This window comes from Ciconia boyciana, chromosome 10 (assembly GCF_034638445.1).
Source record: "Ciconia boyciana chromosome 10, ASM3463844v1, whole genome shotgun sequence".
Lineage (NCBI taxonomy): Eukaryota > Metazoa > Chordata > Aves > Ciconiiformes > Ciconiidae > Ciconia > Ciconia boyciana.
The window spans coordinates 25,720,481-25,738,999 of record NC_132943.1 but is presented as its reverse complement, the minus strand read 5'-3'; the positions used below and the strand labels follow the sequence as shown (position 1 = coordinate 25,738,999).

At 56.4% G+C, this 18,519-nt stretch overlaps 2 protein-coding genes across 2 annotated transcripts; both read right to left on the bottom strand.

The window, feature by feature from the left end:
• Positions 1-4,456: 4,456 nt before the first annotated feature.
• HOXD12 (homeobox D12) lies at positions 4,457-5,523 on the bottom strand. The gene is made up of 2 exons (XM_072875168.1): positions 4,962-5,523; positions 4,457-4,695 (listed from the first exon to the last, which is right to left on the bottom strand). The coding sequence occupies exons 1-2, from the start codon at positions 5,521-5,523 to the stop codon at positions 4,457-4,459; spliced, it is 801 nt and encodes a 266-aa protein (XP_072731269.1).
• Positions 5,524-11,367: 5,844 nt separating this feature from the next.
• Positions 11,368-13,113, bottom strand: HOXD13 (homeobox D13). Its single transcript, XM_072874826.1, has 2 exons — positions 12,408-13,113; positions 11,368-11,618 (listed from the first exon to the last, which is right to left on the bottom strand). The coding sequence occupies exons 1-2, from the start codon at positions 13,111-13,113 to the stop codon at positions 11,368-11,370; spliced, it is 957 nt and encodes a 318-aa protein (XP_072730927.1).
• Between the last annotated feature and the right edge of the window lie 5,406 nt (positions 13,114-18,519).

The following is an 18,519-nucleotide window of genomic DNA, read 5'->3' as shown; positions in this document are numbered from 1 at the left end:
TTCCCCCCCCCGCCCTTCTTTCCTTTTTTCTTTCCTGTGTACAGGATGGTATTTTTTGCCTTGGTGCCTCGCTCGCAAACCACCTCCAACGCCACACATTGCTCCCAGCAGATAGGCTCTCGCAAGATATCACTAGAAATCAAGGCACAAAACCACCATTCCCTCCTTTTATCGGTAACTTTCGAGCCCTCTCGGTTCTGCTACAACACATGAACAACCTCCTAAAAATGATGCCTGCGCAGTTAAAATGGCTCCTGTGTCACTTACCACCCTGAGCTTGCAGCAGAGCAGGGCAGGGATCCGTCTGGATTGTGCCCCCAGGTTTCTGATCGCCTATCTCATCAGGAGAGATGGCTCTCGGAACCTATGGAGCTTCATTTTCTTTACCATTCAAACAACTAATTACGCCTTAGCCAGGATCCTTCACCTTCCTTTCGATGCAGCAAGCCTAGCATCAATTAAATTTTGGCGCAGGAGCCAACCGGTTTCAACTAATTCAAGTTCAAAGACATGGCGACGATTTGTTAATACGAAAACAGCCCTTTTAGGAAACAGTCCCTTAAAAAGCCATCTAATTTGGGGAATGTGAGACCAATATCGCAGCAGAGACCCCGCTGGAGTACGGCAGAGCTGGGGGTCCCCGCCTGCCAGGGCGTTTTCACCCTGGGGTCGGTTCCCAGCCCAGCTCTGAGCATTACATATATCCCCCCCCCATTTTTTTTTTGCCTTACGCAGATGAAATAGCATCGAAACATAAACGCACATCATATACACAGTCAGGCGAATACTTTACCGTTAGGCGTCTTGAAAGGTCTGCAACCGTTGCCTGGAATTACCAAGTATTCGGGTCCAAGTGACATTTCCAAAAGCCCTCGGTGGAAATTAAGGCGACTTGCACAAGATGCGGGGTTAACGCTGCGCCCAGTCCGGCCGGAGGAGATGCGGTATTTTCGTGCCACCCAAGATAAGACACTAACTTGACCTTAACTTTGTTATGGCGCCCTGAGTATCTGGAGAACGTGAACAGACACTGTCTGGCAGCTCTCGTAAAAACCGACTGGAGAAGAGATTCTGAGTCATTTCATTTATTGCCACTACAGTTCTGCAAGAAAGCTTTTCCTCCCTGCCAAACTTTAATTATTTATGCTCTTTTAGGAAGCACAAAGGCATCCAGAGCCGTTCCCAACAAGCCGAGTTGCATTTGCAGCCTTATCAAACGAGGAGGAATGGAGAGCCCCCTCGGAAGGGCTTTATCACGTTTAGGCTGCGGTCGGAATGCAAAGATGTTTATGTTGGAGTAAATAAAGGGATGGATGGTCGCCTGCATGCTGCGGGGGGACGCGGGCGTGGGCGCAGCAAGCGGGTGCCCGCTGCTCCCCCCGCACCGCATGCACCCACAAAGCCGGGGCAGGGGGCGAAATGCAGCGGGAAGGACACCCGGAGCAATCCAGCCGGAGGGCGTGGGGTACATCCACCTCACTCGGGTGCATCTCCCGCACGCCCACCCGGCGTGCCGCACACGCGTGTGCAGACATGTGCCCACGGGGCAGCTGAGGCGGGTGTGCGCAGGCAGAGCCGCACAGGCGGGGCGCGCCCCGTGTCTGCAGCTCTGCCACACGCGTGTGTGCCTCCCCACACGCCCGGAGAGGCTGTCGTCGCCCGCTGCTTCAGAGGAACAGCTGAAACCTGGAGTATGGGCACGCGTGAAATCATGCACCATTTTCTCCCGCCTGTGTGTCCATGCACAGTGTGCGCCCGCAAATATCTACGTCTGTGTCTGCGCACACACGGTTACACACAACGGGCGCTGCTGAAATAAGTGCATCTGTGTATATACAGGCACGGACACAGACACACAATACACGTATTTTTGCATCACGACGCATTTTAGATCCTACCTCCTCTGTTTTTTCTCCTTTCGTGGGAGGTTTGGACTAGAAGCTTTACAATAAGCCATCGTCGGGGATCAGATACGTTTAGTCAAGAATACATTGCCTTTTGAATCTTTTCACCCGAGGTTCCTCTTCGGATTTCACATCACCCGTGTAATGAAGGGACTGGTTGTACTGGGGCGGGTTAGGACAGGGACGGACGGCATAAAGGGTCCATTTCTCATGGACTGTAGCCGGCCGAATAGTATTCCAGGAGGGAATAAGAAAAGGGGCTTTATCTGGTTTTTGCTTTTCTCCTGGCTTGCATCATTGGGGTTGCTTCTAGTTTTTTTAATTAGGGAAATGCTACTGAATGAAGAGACTTTTATTGTCCGCAATGCGCCAGCTCCCAGCACAGGGGCTGAATGCCTCCAAGATGCGGAGGGACCCAGGGGTGGTGCCTCTGGCTGTAGGTGGCTAGGTGTGCATCCCCTTCCCTCGGGGAGCTCTCACCCGGTGCTGCTTCGCCTCTGCGTTTCCACTGGCAGTCACCCCGCCATGAGGGAGGTAGGTTTTTGTCTGCCCTGGACAAGGCGGTAAGAGTGGCCATTCTGGAGGGCGAGAAATGCACCTCCAAGTAGGGCTGGTTTTCCTTCTCCATCCCGTAATGCCACCCGGGCGTTACCTTTGGGGCTCTCTGGAAAGCTTTGGGGAAGATGGCTGCATTTCTGCCCTCCTAGAAATCCGGCATTTACCTCCAAAATCATCTGGACCACCGTGCCCTTGCCAGCAGCACTTGCAAGCAAATGAGCGGGTAGGAGCAAAGTTCCAGTATGTCCCTTTATGAAATAATGAGTTTAGTGCCTTCAGGAAGGCAATAGCCCCGTGCAAATAGGTAGCTGCTTTGTGCCGTTCCTTGCGGCTGTTCAGCCTTGTTGCATACGCCCCGAACAACCATATCTGAGCCCACTTTATATACCAGAAAATAGCGCAGGCTGCGCCAGCGTAATTATTATTACTGTTGGGAGAGGCAACCCAAGGCTTTGCGTGTGGAAACGCCTCTTCATTAGAAACAGATTTAGGTGGAAATTGCAGCCAAACGGCGTTTTAATCCGGACCTAAAATTCCGTGAGATCTTTTTTTTATTTTCTGCAGTATCGGACCAAGGCAGTATCTAGCATTTCCCCTGGCTCTGCAGCTCCGGCCAGCCTGACTGCTTCTGGTGGTGCAGAGGCTGGAGGCTCCCGGCAGAGAAAGCCCGTCAGCAAGATGCGGGGAAAATGGATTTCACTCTCGTCCTAAAACAAGAACCGAACGGCTCGGGCAATGCTCCCAGCCCCTCTGGTTGGGTTATCCTCTGAGGTTTGCATCTGGGCAAAAACCCGAAAGCGTTCCCCCCTTTCCCTCATAAAAACCTCTGCGGGAACGGCCGTGGGGTCGGTCTCACAAAATAACCAAACCCACCAAAACCTCCGGGCTCTCCCCTCTCCTGCGCCTGCAGCACCTCGGGGTGAGAGCGGGGCCCCGGCTCCCCCCAGCCCGGGCCCCTGCCCCGGCCCCGGCCCCGGCCCCGGCCCCGGCCCCCCCGCTCTCCTCCGCCTGTTTGTTTGGGGCAGCGCTTGGACAAGGCCAAAGTCAGCGGCGCTGGCAGGGCAGGGCCCGGCCCGGCCACCTGGGGCGGCACCGGCGGCGGCGGCGCCGCGATGGCCGCCCGCGCCCGGCTCCGCGGCCCCCTCTGCCGCCGTGGGACGCCGCGCTGCCCCGGGGCCGGCTGGCGGAGGGCGGGGGAGGGGCGGAGGGCGCTTCTTCCCGAGAGGGGAACCTCTCCTCCGTGCCCGCAGCAGCCCGGCCCGCGCCCCGGGCGGCGGCCCCCCCGGCGGGCACACGGGGCTCCCCTCCGCCCGCGCCCCTGCCGTCGGGGCGGGCAGCCGCAACGGGGCGGCGGGAGCGGCCGCCGCCGCGGAGCCGGCGCGCAGGTTACGCGCGGGCCTTGCGCGGTGTCACGTGCCCTCTCCGCCGGGCTGCGGCCGGGTCTGCAGCGCGGGGCGGGGGTGGGAGGAAGAAAAAGCGGAAAGAAAAAGGTTTATTTGTGAACCACTTTCCCCCATGGCTGCTCGAGCAGGTTACTCCAAAGCACAGAACAAGCCGGCGCCGCAGGCTCGCCCTGGCGTGCAGGGCAGCGGCTGAAGGGAGCCGCCGGGACTCACAGAGCTGACGTCTTTACTAGGCGTTATTCCTTTATTTTGCTGCGAAATGGTGTTTACATACAGATAAAAGAAATCGATTTTAGTTTAGCACCGCTCGTTCTCCGGGGAAAGAGAGGGTAAGAAGCAGGAGAAAATCTATATAAAAGGAGAAAGAAGGGTAAAAAGCTGATAATACGGGTTTCCGTGCTGGTCTGGCTTGTCGTCTTCCTTTTGGCTAGGAACTCGGCGGTCGCCAATTTAGGCAGGGATCCTACGCGTTTCGAGAACTCGGTTTAAATGGTAAAAACCCACACTCCCCGCGTTTCACTCGCGAATACGCTCTACTCTAGGGGTGAACACTCCGGGCACAAGTTCATGCAGGAACGGGCGGACTCTGCTCTAGTACATAGAAAGCGCCTGCTCACGCATTACTACTCTTTTCTTTTTCATCCGCCGGTTCTGAAACCAAATTTTAACTTGCTGATCGCTTAAATTCAGTCTGTTCGATAGTTCTTTCCTCTTCTGTCGGTTAATAAACTCATTGAGGAGAAACTCGTTTTCCAATTCAGCAATTTGTTGTTTTGTGTAAGGTTTCCGTTTCTTTCTTGATCTCCCCTGGGTGGGACACCAAGGCAAACCTACAACAAACACGTCGATAATTTAGCGGATCAGGTCTGGATATGACAAAGAATACGCAAAAAACCCGCAAGACAACAGGGCTAAACTAGGTCGGCAAACCTGGCAAAGCACATCTGACAGCACAATTTCTATCTACCGCCGAGTCGGATTAAGCGATTATCGCTCCGAATGGGTTGCAGGGGGGTTACAAAGCAATTACAGGCATCGTTTAGAAAGCAAGTATCGCTAGGTCGCCTCTAACTAAAGCGAGATATTTAAGGCATACCATCCTGCACTGAAGGTCTGAGGCATGACTGGACTGCTGCGGGCTGAACTGTCAGGTTCAAGTTGACGGAATTCTTGATGTCCTCCTTTAAGCTGGACGTGCAGGAATTCACTTCAAAAAGAGCAGCCGAGCCATGCAAACTTCTCTGCAGGCTCGAGTGGTCATACTTTACGGGCTTTAAGTTGGCTGCGTGAGTAACAGTTGGGTCATTTGCAAAAGATTGCCTCTGCCTGCATCTCTCCTCTTGTTTGGAGCTCGCATCGTGGGCGTAATATTTATTGTTGTCTTCCAGGCACTCTTTGTTGCCGTTGGAGCTGATGTTGATTGGAACGGAGCCGGGGAGGTACGGCTGCGCCGCGCCGCTGAACGCGTGGCTCTGCGGCTGGGCTGCGCACGAACTTGAGCAAGTCCACGGGATCGAGCTCCGGGGGTAGGAAATGGTGGGCAGAGCCGCCAATTGACTGCCATTAGCCCGCAAATTAGGAAAATAAAAGGAATCTGGAGATTGCAAATTCAAGAGAGAACCAACGTAGCCAGATCTGTAGAGACTGCGATCACACATTTCCAACAAAGGACTTCAGCTGTTCTTACAGCAGTATTTAGTTACAACAGGGAATAAGCGGAAAGCCTGAAACGATTGGACGAAACTTTGCAGACAGGTTCTTCAAAGCCGGTAATTTCAGCACCGCCTCCAGCCACCGAGCCACAGAGTCCCCCCTTTTTTCTCCCTTCTCTTTTTTTCCCCCCCTTTTTAAAAGTCTTATGATAACACTTGAAATATGAAAATACCGACCTCGCAAGGGGGAGGGGAAAACATGGTCTCCGCTTCTATAAAAGTGGCCGGGGCTGGCTGGCAAAGCTGCGGCGCTGGCGGAAAGATGAGAGGAAAACAAACATTTGCAGAGTTGCCGAGGGGACGGGGCAGCCCCTGGCGCAGCCCCCGGCCGGCGGTGCAGCACCCCCCGGCCGGCAGCACCCCCCGGCCGGCAGCACCCCCCGGCCGGCTGCCCCCGCAGGGCCAGCCGCCCTGCGCCGGGCAGCTGCCGGGGCGAAACCTACACCCGCGATCAGAGCGTGCACCGCGGGCTGGGAGTAACCTACGATGGCTCCTTCCCACTAAGGGGAAGGAGATGCGACTGTTTCGGGCACAGGGAGGTATTTCTGCCCCTGTACAGAGGAGTACACCTTGTGCGCGCGTGTGTGTGCGCGCAGAACACGTATTTTGCCCGTTTTATATACACGTTTGTCTTAATTGCGAGCAACATGATATGCATCTGCATATGCTTGCAATTAAAATCTTAATTGATCGGATATTACCAGGATCGTCATTCTGGTGCACTAATGACTAGTATTCTCTTAGGTCCGCACGTCTGCCCTTTTTACCCCTTTTACCTTTCATCTTCGCTCCGCAGCGAAGACAAGTTTTCAAACAACGCTTCTAAAACTCGGGGTTTATTTTGTCTTTAAAATACAATCAAACATCAACAAACCGAGAATAACAACAGCAACAACACGGAATTACTTGAGCAACCCGCCGAGATTAAAAAAAATAATAAATAGAATAGAAAGACTGCGAGAAAGAAAATGCCCGGCTCGGCTCTGCAGCAGAGCGGATGTGAGTGCAGCGGTGGGCAGAGCAGTCAGCCTCAGCTGGGTACCCCGCTGCTGTCTCCCAAGTTGCGTATGAGGAATCTTTCTCCCCTGACAAGAAAATCATCCCTTACGGCGTTATTACAGTGTTATTTGGGGGGGGGTTACATATTTTTACGTTTTTGAGAGATCAGACGAGAGCCCAGTTATTCCGTTATCTCTCCCATTTCCCCGTAGCACCGGAGTAAGCACGACTGAAACCGTATCTGAGAGCATCCTCACAGGAGGTTGCTCGCGTCCTTTCCCAAACCCTGCGGGTCGGGAGACCGTGAACTTCCCACGGAGGCAAGCCGAGGCCCCGTGTGCTGCACCCAAAGACCCCCACGACGGGCCAAGCGGCTGGAGGTCTCGGGGAGCAGCACCCCGCTAGAGCCCAGCCGAGCTCCGCGGCGGCGGCGGGCACCGCGCTCCCAGCCCGCTCCGGCACCGCCGCCCCACAGCCCCGCGGGAGGCTGTGGAGGCCCGTCCGTCGCCCGGACCGGGCGTTTCTGCCCTCGGCCTCTTTTCCAAGAGGCTCTCCCCTGGTCTGAGCGAGCCCAGCTTCAAGCAGAGCCTTAGCGCCCGGACTTCGCCACTTTCATTACCTCGGTTAAAAACTTGAACCTGGGTAACAGGTAGGGTTAATTTTCGGTGTTATTGTCCTGTTAATCATAGTTTTAGTCTTGGCTTTAATTCTACGCCGAGATCAGAGACGCTGCCCCTCTTGACATTCTCTTAATCAAATTCATCTTTCTGTTTAATGGGAAATTGGGGTAAATTCTGCAGTAATTTCATTGCCCTGCAAGAAATCTTTAAATGATTGCTCTCTCCTAGACCACACAGGACCACACAAGCACCGCTGGAGGATATTACTGACCACTGCCTTTAATTTTTATTGTTTGAGTTATGTCTACCAATTGAATCTCCCTCTTATTAGCTTGCTTGTTTTCTGCTTTTTTTCTCCCCAAGAGGATGGGTAGTAGTTTCTTTTCATAATCGCCATTTACGAAAAAGCTGACTCTGATTTTCGGTTCTCGGAAGACAGGAGGAACATTTTGTTTTCAAAGACTATATTTTTGCCCGCAATAAACACAAGGAATGGATGTGAGTTCCCAGTTACCGGAAAGAAAGGTGACACTTCAAACTAACTTTTATGGGGTTAGAGAAAACAGAGCTTTCAATTAATGCTCAACTCATCTGTAATTGCTAATTAATACCGCGAAAAAATATGAAAAGCAAAATCTAGAGTAGCTGGAGACACTCACAGCTGCGGAAAGCGATGTTTATGTTCAAATCTGCAGGGAAAAGGACTGACAGAAACACCTTGTTCCAGGGGCGGCTGGCCGCTGCCGCCGTGCCGAGAGCCTCGGACGGACTTGTGCTGGTTTTTCCAGCCACAGCCGGCTTCTGGTTTGGGGGGCGGTGTCGGAATGCCGCGGGTGTCCCCCGGCCTGGGTCTGTACAGGAAATATCACCGCTGAGGAGCAGAGCGACCCGGAGGGCGGCTTTCACACGCTCCTTTCCGCTCTTTTTTTTGTGTTTTTAAATAGGCAACCGGATCGGCCTGAACATCAGAGCTGGCCACACGCTACAATTTCACTGGCGTATTCTTCCAGTTTACAGATGAAGGTTGCTCTGCGTGCGACCGAGTAGTCTCCGTCGCTCATTTATCACTCGGAAACGCGGCTCCTGAAGCGAGGCGAAGGCTTCCCCTGCCTATGCCGGGGGTTGTCCAGGAGATGGCAGGATTGCCTCAGACATGGCTGGGAAATCGCGCTGCCTGACAGGAGCCAAGCTCCATGGTAGCTGCGGGCAGGCGAGCCGGCCGGCCTGCAATGCATCATCGTGCCACTGCGCATTTGCAGTTCGCTTTGTCGGGGTACATAGTAATTATCCGCAGTAATGCGCGCTGCATTTCAGGCGGGTCATTATGCCCTTGTCTCTAAGCACGGCCGGCTGCAGCTGGGGCTGGGCGGCGGCGGCCCGGGGCCGCGCCCGCGGGCGGGGGGCTCCGAGCGCCGGGGCCCGGCCGGGGCCGCGCCTCCTGGGAAGAGCCCAGGCTGCGGGCACGGGGATTTTGAATAGCGCTCGTCAATGCCCCGGCTCCAGGCTTAGAAACCCCTTTTAATCGGCACTGGTAGGAGGACTGCCTGATGTGCCGCGGGCCGCGGCCCTGGCCTCGCCTTCCTCCTGGCTGGGGCTGCTGGTTTCTTCATGTTTCTGCACGTTGTTACGAAATTAAAAGGCGACTCCTCTCCATCTGGTACCGATTTGCCAGCCAGTTCGGGTTTCCTCCTGCCCCGGGAAAGGGAGCTTTGGCCGTGGCAAAGCTGCGTCTTCTGAAAGCCTGGAGCCCGGCAAAGCCAAAGGTTAAGCCTGGAAGGAGGAAGGGAGCAGCCCGCGACGGCTCCGCGGCCGGGAAACACAACAGCTCCGGCAGTGCCCGGCCTTCCGTCTGCGGGGAGCCTCGCTGGGACGAAAAGCTTCTCCAGAATTAATAGGACCGGAGTATGTGTGGTGGAGGGGGGAGGAGGTGCCAAGGGCGGGGGGAGAAGAATTTAAAGCATTCAGAGAAAACAAGGCTGCATCAGCAGAGAGGGCTGTTCCAGGTACTTAAACTTTGTGCCCCACAAGTCTCCTCTTTTCCCAGAGCCAAACAAAAATGCACTTCGCGATAAAATCTGAAACGCTCCGAAACGGACTTCTTTCGTCCGTTCGGGGAAAATAAACGCCTCAAAAGCCGTGAACGTGCAAGCGGAAGAGAAAGGGGAAGGAAGAGGGCGGAGGAGGCGGAAGATAAGCCCCACTGGAGCCAGCCGGTTGCGGAGCGAACGGAGGGGCGCTGCCCCGGGCCGGCCGCTCCCGCCGCCGCGGAGCCCCGCCGGGACTCCGGCAAGTGCCGGGCCGGCTTGGGAGGGGAAAACAAAGGGGCGCTGGGCCGCCGCCGGCCACCGGGCAGGCAGAGCCGGGCTGGCGGGCAGGGGGAAAAGACAGCCTCTCCCCTGCCTCCCGCCCCGGGTATGTCTCGCCGGCAGCGTTTCTTTCTCCCAAAAACCCCTTCCCCAGCGGCAAGGCGCTCTCGGATACGCCTTTCCTCCTTTAACGCGCCTCGCATGGTATCTACCTCTCCCTTCCCCAGAAGCGCGTCCTGTAAGCGGCCCTGGGAAGACCCCAGGCAGCCTGGAGCCCGCGAAACGCCCTGCTGCAAAAAGAAGGCCAATTTCTTCCTCTCTTTTTATGTATATCGAAAAGAAATCGTTTTATTAAAGACGGTTCAGGAACAGTTTGGCAACATCGTTAACAGCTTGGAAGTTCAGCCCACATTTCCAACACAAAGTAAAAGCAGACTTGAAGACAAGAAAAGGAAAAAATATGGTTTATGGAGAAATAGTCTTACCGTATGTCTTACCCACATACACTGGTAATCAAAGTGTTTAGAGCAATAGTATATTATAATAAATAATGCTAGTTTGGAACACACACATTTTAATAATTAGACGAGGCACGTTAACAGAGAGGATATCGCTTCTCTCTCCTAGTAGTTGACTAGCGTGTCTGATTACCCTGTGTATATCATAACATGCGCACTAGGTTTAAAGTAATAAAAAATCGACAAAATCCTAGCCTTTCGGCCTACATAAATTATGGCATCTTTTGGAATTCCTTATTTATTGCTTCTGTCATTGACACCCGTTTATTTTTGTAAATTAAAAGTTAGCGGTGAACTTCACTCCTCCGACCAGAAGGTTTTTTTAAGCGCCGCGGCGGGAGGAAGGAGAAGAGGCTTGTGCTTGTCCGGACAGACAGGCTAGGGAGCGGGCATTTTGCACAAGGTCTGCGCAGGTTTATACACACCTCTGTAGCGGTAGCCTCTCCCCAGCAGCAGGACGAGCCGGCCCGTCGGTCCCGCCGAAAGCGCTGCCCCACGGTGCCCGACCCGCGCCCCCGCGGAGCGCCCGGCCGCGCAGCCCCGTGGCCGGCAGCGCCCGCCCGGGCTCCGAGCGCCCCGTCCCGGGAACGGGCGGCTCCTTTGGCAGCCGGGGGATATGAAATCCTTCCACTGAAAACGAAACCGCGGCCAGAACCACCAACAAACCCAAACCTGCGGAAGCGGGGAGCGCGGTGGGACACGGCTGGGACTGCGCTTTGCGCCCCGCGACAGCTCGGAGAGAGTCACCCTCCCTCGAAAAAGCAGTTAAAAATCCGGCTGCAGACGTTATCCCTCCACGCAATTCGCAATTCTCTCCGGGTCCCGGTGGGCTCGGCGGGTTCTGGCAGCAGCCGGGTGCTGCCACGGGTCCGGACTCCGGCTTTCTTGCATTTTCCGATTGATTTTTTTTTTTTTTCCACTCGGTGTGTTTTGAAGTTTACGGTACCAAATCAAAACTGACACTTTTTGGCACTGGCTGTTGTTCAGAGAAAAAAAAAATTACAGAAAACCCCCCAAAGAGTTAAGCATTTAAGAAAGTTATAACTGTAACCGTTCAACATATTTAAATTCGTTTATACTGGCCTAGAGGGAAGAACAGAAAATATAATTAATATTAATATTATTATTATTATTTTCAAAAGGAAGAAACAGAACTATAATTCAAGATTTGTCAGCACTCCCTTCCACTGAGAGAAAAACGCTGACTTTCACGGAAAACAATTCCCGAAATTTCGCCACCGCTGGAAGGAGAAAAAAAAAAATTAAATATATTTTCAAGTCTTTCCAAAAGTCTTTAGCTGGTCGTAAATCGAGTTTATATATCCATCACTGTCCGCAACTAATAGATCAAGATACATTGTCTTTCAGTTTGGAGACTATTTTCTTATCCTTCACCCTCCTGTTCTGAAACCAAATGGTAACTTGTCTCTCAGACAGGTTTGTGGCTGCGGATATCCTTCGCCTCTTGTCCTTGTTAATGAACTTGTTAATGGCATATTCATTCTCGAGTTCTTTAAGCTGCAGTTTTGTGTACGGCACTCGCTTCTTTCTCCCACGCCGGTAGACACACATATCGGGCTGGTTTAGTGCAACGTCCCCTATTGTAAAAGACATTATGTGAAAAATTAGAATTTTATTACAGGCGTTTAAAGCTTAACCGATACTTGTCGGGCACGGGTTTTCACGGGCAAATAAATAATGCCGGGTTGTTTACAGTTTATTATTATTTACACTGCCACATTATTTGCACGTTAGTAAAGCACCGCAGCCTTGATGGACTGTCATCACTTCCCAGCCATGCATCGCTAGCGAGCATGCAGGACGGCGGGGGCATTGGCTGGGGGGCCGAGAGCAGGTCGGTCCTGGCAGCGCACACACAGAAATCGCTTTGGTGTGTGTTTCCCCGGTTTGTTTGCATGTGGTTTGTGCCTCTGTGCCCTCACTGCTCGCAGTCTCTTAAGTGCTCTGGGGCCGGGTCAGTCGCCAGCCGGAGAGGCAGAGGAGCGCCAGCCTTCGAGCCATCGTCCTGCAAGCTGCAACCGCGAATACAAACCCGGCCGCCGAGGGAAGCAGCAGCAGAAGGAGCCCGAGGCCGCCCCGGCGCCCGCGGGACGGGGGTCCGGGGCCCTGGCGCTGGGTGGCGGGGGGGCTCTGGGGTCTGTCCCGCGGGGTGGAAAGCAGAGGGTGAGGTTTCCTTCGGGGTGGGGGGGTGGGGGGAAGGAAAAAGGGAAATCCACCGTCCCCCCTTCTCTCTCCGCTCTGTGCGTGTCTGTGCAGCCTGTCCACCTCGGCAGGCCGCCCCTGCAGCCCGGGGGGCGGGGGAGGGGACGGGCAGGCGGAGGAGGCGCGGGGGGGTTCAGCTCAGAGCATTTCTCTCCCTCTCGTACCTGGAAAGGACGATTTCCAAAAGTGTGAGCTCTGTGTCTGATCTTTGGCACAGTAAACCTGACTATTCCAGCCATTAGCCAGAGTCCAAGACTGATAGCCCTCCATTGATATGTATGTTTCGTGTCTCGGTTCCCCAGAGCCAAACGTTGAGACCATGTCTATGTACCCAGGAACGTGCTGGTAGGGGGTTGTATAGCCCTGGTAGAAGGACACTTCCTTCGCCCTGGAGGAGACTTCATTGGCGGGGACACTCGTGCTGGTCAGACTGGAGACGTCCATGTACTTTTCCACGGGAAAGCCGCCAATGGAGGCATGGGGGGGAGACTTCAGGGCGTTTTGCTGGATCCCAACCCCGTGGGACATCCTGCAGCTATAGTATCCATTGCCAAAGTGATACCCATAGCCGAGCGCGGGGGCGGCGGCCGGCGCGGCGGAGCCCGGGCAGTCCTTGGCCGGGGGGTCGGGCCTCGCCGCCGCCCCCGAGCGCTCCCCTCCGCCGGCGTAGGCGAACCCCGAGGCGGCGGCGGCGGCAGCGGCGGCGGCGGCCGCTCGGCCCGTGTGCGCCGCCCCGAAAACGGGCGAGGAGAGAAAATTACGGCACTGCCCGGGGGCTCCGCCGCCGCCGCCGCCGCCGCCGCCGCCGCTGCTGTCGCCGCGCAGTCCGTCCATCTCCCAGCTCGCTGCTTTGCTCATGGCCTTGCACATCGCGGGCGGCGGCGGCGGCGGCTCGGTCCCCGGCCGGGCATGATGCAAATGGTTATTTGCCTCCAACAGGTTGGATCCTGGCGGTACGTTTATAAAAACGAAGTCCAGGTTGGGAGGGGGGACGGGGGTGGGGGCGGCCGGCTCCAGATTAGTTTGCCGCAGCCCGGGGGGCTGCTCATAGGCTGCCGTCGAAACATGTGACCCTCCCGCTGCCCGCACTGCCCCTTTCGCCTCGCAGCCCCCCGGTCCGCACCGGCGGCGGCCCCCCCTCCCTTCCCACCCCCGCCCCGCCGCCGCGCTCCCGCCCCGCCGCGGCCCCGGCGCTGGGGAGGGGTTGGGCGGGCGGGCGGCGGTGATGCCCCTCCGGGCCAGCCTGGCCCCCGTGGCTTTCATCCCCCCATTCCTCCTGCCCGCGCCTTCAAAAGGGCCAGCGGAGGACCCTTGGACCCTCGGTCCTCCGCTGGCCCTTTTGAAGGCGCGGGCAGCGGCCCTTTTGGAGGCGCGGGCAGGGGTCTGACCGGACCCCCGGCGAGACCTTCCCCAGCTCATTGTTGTGTCTGCGGCAGAGGTGAAAAAACCTGACACGGGCTTTGTATCCCATCCTCCCCACCTCCCTTCTTCCCGGCGATGTACGGAGGAGAAGGGCTTTGTTATAGGGGAGAAGGGGTACCCCTGGCTCCACTGAGCTCTCGGTCCATGGGAGACACCCCCCTCCTTTAACTCCCCAGATATTGCTACCGGCCAGGAAAAGGCACCGGGTCTGTGATCAGAGCAAGATGCTAAACCTGGCACTCATTAGATGTGGCTTTTTTCCCCTTGCAGTGTCAGTTCATGTCGTGGTAAGGCAGCCTAGTTAAAACGCAGAGTTTGCTTATGCTTGACGGCTGTTCTGGGGGTGACTTCCCAAGACTGTGGCAAATCCTTCTGTCGTCTCTCTCGACTCTCCCGCTGAGGCGGGATGGAAATTGCAGGAGGGCGAAGAGCTGGAAATGGAGAAAGCTCCGAAGACGAGTCCCAGCCCCAGCGCCAACCCCAACCCCAGCCCCAGCCCCTCTGGGCCGGCTCCTGTCGCTCCGCGGTTGCGTATCGCAGACACTTAACCCTCTCTCGGGCGCGGAGGGCAACAAGTTCCTGGAAAGGCGGCAGCTCCGCGGGGAAGGGCAGGGAAACTCCGCGGCCGCTGAAAAGCCTATAGCTGGGGCCATGTTTACTGTCCCGACGGAGGCTCAGGCGCAGGAGAGAAGAGACACAGCCGCCGCGGAGGTGAAACTCAGAGCTGACACGATTTCGGGGCTGGGGGTGCCCTTGCTGAGCAGGCGGGCAGGCAGTGGCGGGTCCCCGGGCTGCTGGGCTGCCGCGGGCGCGGAGGGGCCGAGCGGGAGCGCGGCAGGTCGCGCAGCAGGCGCCCGTCCCGCAGCCCTGCTCTGCAGCCGGTCTAATAATCGCTGGCAGTTTCTGGAAACGGGGTGAGGAATGACAAACGGGTGCCACTAATCACAGCAACAACCGGATGGCAAACTCGAGTTCACGTTCATTAGCTCTAACCACTTAATTGCTATTAATCTTTCATAACCAGCTAAGTGAGCCAGACGTGATTACGTGTTTCTCTGGGTTATAAGTCGAATCAGTATTTACTCTCAGTACATGAAACCCTACGTAATTATGAGGACGGTTTGCGGAGGCACAAGTTTCTCATCCTTTTATGTCCCTGCACGCAGATTTCTAGTGAAAACATTGCTAACACACCGAAGTCCAGAGAAACAAGAGACTTTGTATCTCCGGATATCTTTCAATTTGTATTCCCATCTCCCGTTGTGTTTCCTCTTGCAATAAATGCGGTGAAATTTTCTCTCTCGTCACGACGTTTTAAATAAGGCCGCCGAAAGAAAGGAGCACCTAAAGCACAGGGTTTCGGAGCTTTTTGAGCTCCGTTACATCAAAGCAAATCACAGTGCAGCCGCAGCGACGCCCGCAGAAGACCTCAGCCCTGCCGACACCTCTGCTCCAGCGAGAGCCCCTCGGTGTCCCAAAAAACTGCGTATTTGGGAGGGTTTATGACCAACAGCTTCAATTCCGTAATGAGCCGTTTTGTGGAGGGTGTAGAAAACAGCACTGCCCTGCACGGCAGGATATTATGCACGCGAATAAAAATAATGAGCTCACGAACCAAGGTCGGATCTCTGAGAGCATCCACCCAGTTTACAAGTGGCAGGACGGGTCCCGCACCCCCGGCCCCGGGGGCCGCGCTGCGGCGCCGGGCCCGGCCCGGAGCAGCTCGCCGCCTCCCCTCCCGGGGAGGGCAGTCCCCTCCGAGACTTCTCTCCGCGGCAGGCAGGGCGACGTGCCGCGCTTGCCGGGCTTCTGCCTGCGGGACAGTCCTTGCCTTCCTCTGGCAGCTGCTCCGCGGGTGCCCAGCGCCCCGCGGAGCCGCATTGCGTTTTCCATTGACACATTGCACGGGAACCTGCATAACACAGGAGCTAGACGGCGTCACTGCAGAAAGTGGCTGTGTTCTCCCCCCGAAAAAAAAAGTACTTTTTTTTTTTTTCACCCTGAAATTATCTCATTTCCTCCAATACATTTCCCATGATTTAATACAGTTAGGGGTCCACTCAAGCTTTTAGCACAGGCTTTTAGTACTTTCTGTCCGTCCTTCGCCTGGTCTCTCCCAGGAAAAACAACCCAGTTTTTTCATCACCTCCCTCGCCAGAATTTGCCGTTGGTAACTGTATCTTTAGGAAGTTGCTTCTCTTGTTAGTATTTGCTGCAGGAAAAAAAAAATAGTCGTCCAGGACAAACGGAGAACGCAAACGAAGAGAAAAACAATCGATTTATATTTCCCCCAAACCTTCCCCCATGCCCACTGCGTTCCGTTGTTACCTTTTAACTTGCGTGGACTTTTAATAGCTCCACAGAACAGAAGAGCTTTCGTTTTCCCCTAGCCCTTTAAAAAAAAAAGCCAGCTACGGTAATGAAAAGATTTAACAGCGACGCGGGGAAAATTGTTAAACTATTTTTTTCCTCCAGATCTGTGCCACAGCTTCTCCTCCTCTCTGTATTTACTTCAGCCTTAAAAAATCCACTTCGAGTCGGAGAAAGTTTTCTCGGGACTCCCTGCGTGGCCCCGGTGCAGCGCTTACGGGCGGCCGAGCACTGCGGGCGTTGAACTTGAGCTCTGGGGTCACGGGCTGGTGCCGGCCGCTCCCCGGCTCCCCCCTCTGCTCTGGAGCAGCGCGGGGACCTCGGGGACCCTGACCTGGGACGGGCTCGCCGGCCTGCCGCAGCTGCGACCCGAACTGAAGCGTGGGCCGCGTGGCTTTGCGACGGGAGTAACGCTGTATCGTTTAAATGAAACCTGTTTGTGTGCAAAGGCAGCCCCGGAAGGCATCGTGTAATCATTGACCTCGCACAGCGAGCGCCCGCGGGATCTCAGCCTGGATAGCTGGGCAGGGACGGCGCTGCAGGGCCCGCGTGACTCGGGGACACGCTGGGCTCGTGTCCTTCACCGCTCGCGGGTGACGTTTCACGGAGAGTCAGGGCTGAACGCGCCGGCAGACGCCCCGGGACGGGCCCTTCACATGTACGGCGGCGTGAGGCGGCGGGGAGGGTCGGGCCTGAGGGGGAGCGCGGTGCGTCCCGAGGCACGCGGGGCGGCCGCTGCGCGGGCGCGGAGCTGCGCTGCCAGGCGGCCTCGGGCGGGCAGGGCGGGCAGCCCCCGCGGCCCCGCTGCGCAGTGCCGCCGCTGCACCGCCAGGTGGCGCCGCCGCGCCCGCCGCCCGCGCTGCGCGGGCGCTGCGCGGGCGCTGCGCGGTCCCCTGGCCCCGCGGGGTCCCTCGGGCCAGCCCCGCTCCGCCGGCGCCCGCCGGGACCGACCCCCCGCGCCCCCGCACGCCCCGGGACCAGCGGTCCGCCGCCCGCTCAGACCCCGCGGGGCGCGTCCCGGAGACCTTGCGCTGCCGCGGAGAGCCCGCCGGCGCTGCGCGCCGCCCCGGGCCCCTGCTGGCCCCCTGCCCCGCCGAGGAGGAGGAAGCAGATATTCCTGTCCGTCTTCCCAAGCACGCTCTGAGCGGTGAAAAGCTGGCCGAGATGTTGCTTGGCTGATTTAATACGAACTGCATTTGAATTAAGTTGCGTGACCTCTTTTTCCTGGCTCAGATTTAAGAAACGAGCACTGAAATATTCTTTGATGCCGCGAGTAAGAACTTTCAAGGTAAAAATGAAAAGGAGTTTGGCCATAGGCCTAAGCCGCTATTTAAACTTACAAGAACAACTGAGTAAACAGCGTCTAACAAAAACTCGCATATTTCGGCGGTCTCTGTAACTTCCTCCCCCTTTGCCCACTAATGTCACTGTAATGCCGGAGGTTCTTTAGGTTGAGCTGTTGGTTTTGAAGAACTATAAAAGTATGCCGAAAGGTTTTTCGGCTGTGCTGTTGTTTTTGAAAAAAGAAAAAAAAAAACCCAACCCCCAACCCCCAAACCGATAATGCATCTAGTTTGCTGGGAATATAAATATCAGATGACTAGTTTATTAGTGGGTTGACGGTTTGGGGTGAACTGATTAACTGCATGGCGGGGAACGGTTTTGTTACCTCACATCTACTTAGTGGAAGATTATTAATGTCTTTTATGACATGTTATTTCCCTTGCATACGAATGTAGCTGTATTTTAAGATACGCTGTACATGACCTAAGGTATCAGTATTATTTAAAAGGTGCAAAATATAAAATAGCACTAATAAAGATCATTCACAGCCGCACTTGCGTGTAACTTATTTTTCTCACATTGAGGCTTTTCATACAGCCTTTCCCATCCGCTCCGAGCAACATGAAAAGCGTTCCTTCCTTTTTAGCGGTGCGGTGACATTTCTGGAGCCTAACGCTGTGCCGGCTTTGGGTCTGTGCACACCCGGGTGCCTCGGAGATGCGGAGTCTCGGCTGCGGTTTTCCGGAGAGCCGGGGAAAGGTGCTCGCCCCGGTACAGCCCGTAAGAAAACAGACGAGGGCGCCAAACGACAGCAATAAACCCGCCGCAGGCTGCCGCTCCGCCTCCCGCCCCGCCGGGCCCGGCTGCCGGGGCCGCCGGCCGCTGCCGGGCCGGGCGCGGCGGGGGAAGCGGGGGCTCGGGACCCCGGCAGGGCTGCGGGCCCGCCGGGCGGGGCGGGGCGGGGCGGGGCCGCTGCCGCCCGCGGGGCGCCCGCTCCGCCGCGCTCCGTGAGAGCCGGGCTGGGCTGTAGCAGCGGGGCAGCCTCCGTCCCGCCGGGAGGGCAGCGCGAAGCCCCCCTGCCCGTCGCGGCCGGGGGCGGCGGGGGAATGGTGTGCGGGCTCTGCCCCCCCGCCCCGCGGCCTGCGCCCCGCTCCGCTCGCCTCCGCACCGCCCGCTCCGCCGCCGCGCCCGCGGGCAAGG

Excerpts from the sequence above, each read along its gene's own strand:
- HOXD12 (XM_072875168.1), bottom strand. The coding sequence starts at position 5,523 with ATGTGTGATCGCAGTCTCTACAGATCTGGCTACGTTGGTTCTCTCTTG. Across the intron at positions 4,696-4,961 it reads CAGACCTTCAGTGCAGGATG|GTTTGCCTTGGTGTCCCACC; the intron begins GTATGCCTTAAA and ends TGTTTGTTGTAG.
- HOXD13 (XM_072874826.1), bottom strand. The coding sequence starts at position 13,113 with ATGTGCAAGGCCATGAGCAAAGCAGCGAGCTGGGAGATGGACGGACTG. Across the intron at positions 11,619-12,407 it reads TTGGAAATCGTCCTTTCCAG|GGGACGTTGCACTAAACCAG; the intron begins GTACGAGAGGGA and ends CTTTTACAATAG.